We start from the raw sequence: 1,883 nt of genomic DNA on the forward strand, positions 1-1,883 counted from the left end.
CGCCTGTAATCCCAGCTGCTGGGGAGACTGAGGCAGGAGAATCACTTGAACCTAGGAGGCAAAGGTTGCAGTGAGCCGAGACCGCACCATTGCACCCCAGCCTGGGTGACAAGAGTGAAACTCCATTTCAAAAAAAAAAAAAAAGAAATTGTATGGCAAATGGCTGGCAAAAGGGGAGGCCTCCTTGAATTCTGAGATACATCTCCAAGACCACTAAAGCCCGTTGTCTCTTTTTCTAGACTTGCCCCTGATTTTTGCAGTTTGGAACCTTATCCTCCCTCTTTATTTCATATATTTCCCTTTGCTTTTAAAGAAATAAGACTCTTCCAAAGTGTTGAGTTCAGTCCAGGGCAGCTTCCCTGTTCTGTTAATTAAACTTTGGGACATTGAAATGGGCTACGGGAGATGATTGGGTAGAAAGCATTATTTTATTCATTTGCCTCCCAGCCTACAAAAATGCCTGGTTGGGTATAATACATCAACAGTTAAAGATGCCTGGAAGAGACAGGACTGAAGAGGCTGAAGAGCTTGGACTAGCAGACAAGTTACTTTCAATTTTAGGAAGTTTGGGGTCTGATGGGCTGAGATACAAAGAAACTGAATTATTTTCATACATGCCTGAAAAAAAAAATAGAAACGAGACTCCTCTCTTAATGCTTTGTCTCTTGAAGTATCTACCACCCTTCATGTTTTGGCATGCTGTTTCTAATGAGAGGAGGGAGCTTTGTTTCATAAAAGGATGGATCCAAAATATCGAATAACTGAACCCTACCAGGAAGCTGCTTTTGGGGAATTTGGTGGCCATCTACTTATAGCCAGGCCGCCAGACTGGGATAAGCTACATGTAAAACACCGGGAAATGATTTTGTCATGCTGCATGCCAAGAGGGGCAAAGCTTGTGCATATGTACCAAAGGCCAGCTGAATATGTAGACATTTGGGGTGCCAACTAAATTTGTAATTGACTAAATGAGATGATTAATAACGGAAGACTTTCTTAAGGAGGCAATATTGAACCTTGGTTTGAAAAATTTGTAACACATAATTTAGCAAGAAGATAGAAAGACGTTCCAGGTGGGACAGAGCATGTGGAAAGACAGTGAGGAGCACGTGAATCTGGGGATACTCTGCCCACTTGTCACCCCCTATTAATTGTTTTGGCAAGACAGAAAGCCATTTTTGTGTGGAAGAGTTTGGAACCCTTACATGGACTTTATTCTTATTGCAGGATCCAGCAATCAGCCTGGCCTTTTAGCCAGTGTTCCCCAACCAAAACCCCAAGCGCCACCCAGCCAGCCTCTGCCACAAACTCAGGCCAAGCAGCCACAGGCCCCTCCCACTCCACAGCAGACGCCTTCCACTCAGGCCCAGGGTCTGCCCACTCAGGCCCAGGCCACACCCCAGCACCAGCAGCAGCTCTTCCTCAAGCAGCAACAGCAGCAGCAACAGCCACCACCACCACAGCAGCAACCGGCAGGCACGTTTTACCAGCAGCAGCAACAGGCCCAGACTCAGCAGGTAAGGTGGTCAGAGTGTGGCCCTTGCTTGCATATCTGAGTCATGACTGTGAAAAAGCCCACTAGGCAAAAGTATCTTCCCAGAGAGCCATTACATCACCGTTTCTCATAGATGTAGATACTAAAGCATTGAGAAGCGGATCTATCACTCACACCCCTTTCACCCTGTTTCTCAGGCCATGAGGAATCTGTCACCTGATTGAGGGACATCAGTACAAGAGCTATTTTTTGGCCGGGCGCGGTGGCTCACGCCTGTAATTCCAGCACTTTGGGAGGCCAAGGTGGGCGGATCACGAGGTTAAGAGATCGAGACCATCCTGGCCAACATGGTGAAACTCCGTCTCTACTAAAAATACAAAAATTAGCT

At 46.5% G+C, this 1,883-nt stretch overlaps 1 protein-coding gene across 1 annotated transcript in view; it reads left to right on the plus strand.

Moving 5' to 3' along the window:
* AAK1 (AP2 associated kinase 1) overlaps positions 1-1,883 on the plus strand; it is a 168,748-nt gene that overhangs the window by 122,385 nt on the left and 44,480 nt on the right. The window contains exon 12 of the mRNA XM_011945255.1: positions 1,228-1,517. Coding sequence (XP_011800645.1) covers positions 1,228-1,517 — 290 coding nt within the window. The remainder of the gene's footprint in view (positions 1-1,227; positions 1,518-1,883) is intronic.

The sequence above is a fragment of the Colobus angolensis genome, unplaced genomic scaffold, assembly GCF_000951035.1.
Source record: "Colobus angolensis palliatus isolate OR3802 unplaced genomic scaffold, Cang.pa_1.0 Scaffold24, whole genome shotgun sequence".
Classification (NCBI taxonomy): domain Eukaryota; kingdom Metazoa; phylum Chordata; class Mammalia; order Primates; family Cercopithecidae; genus Colobus; species Colobus angolensis.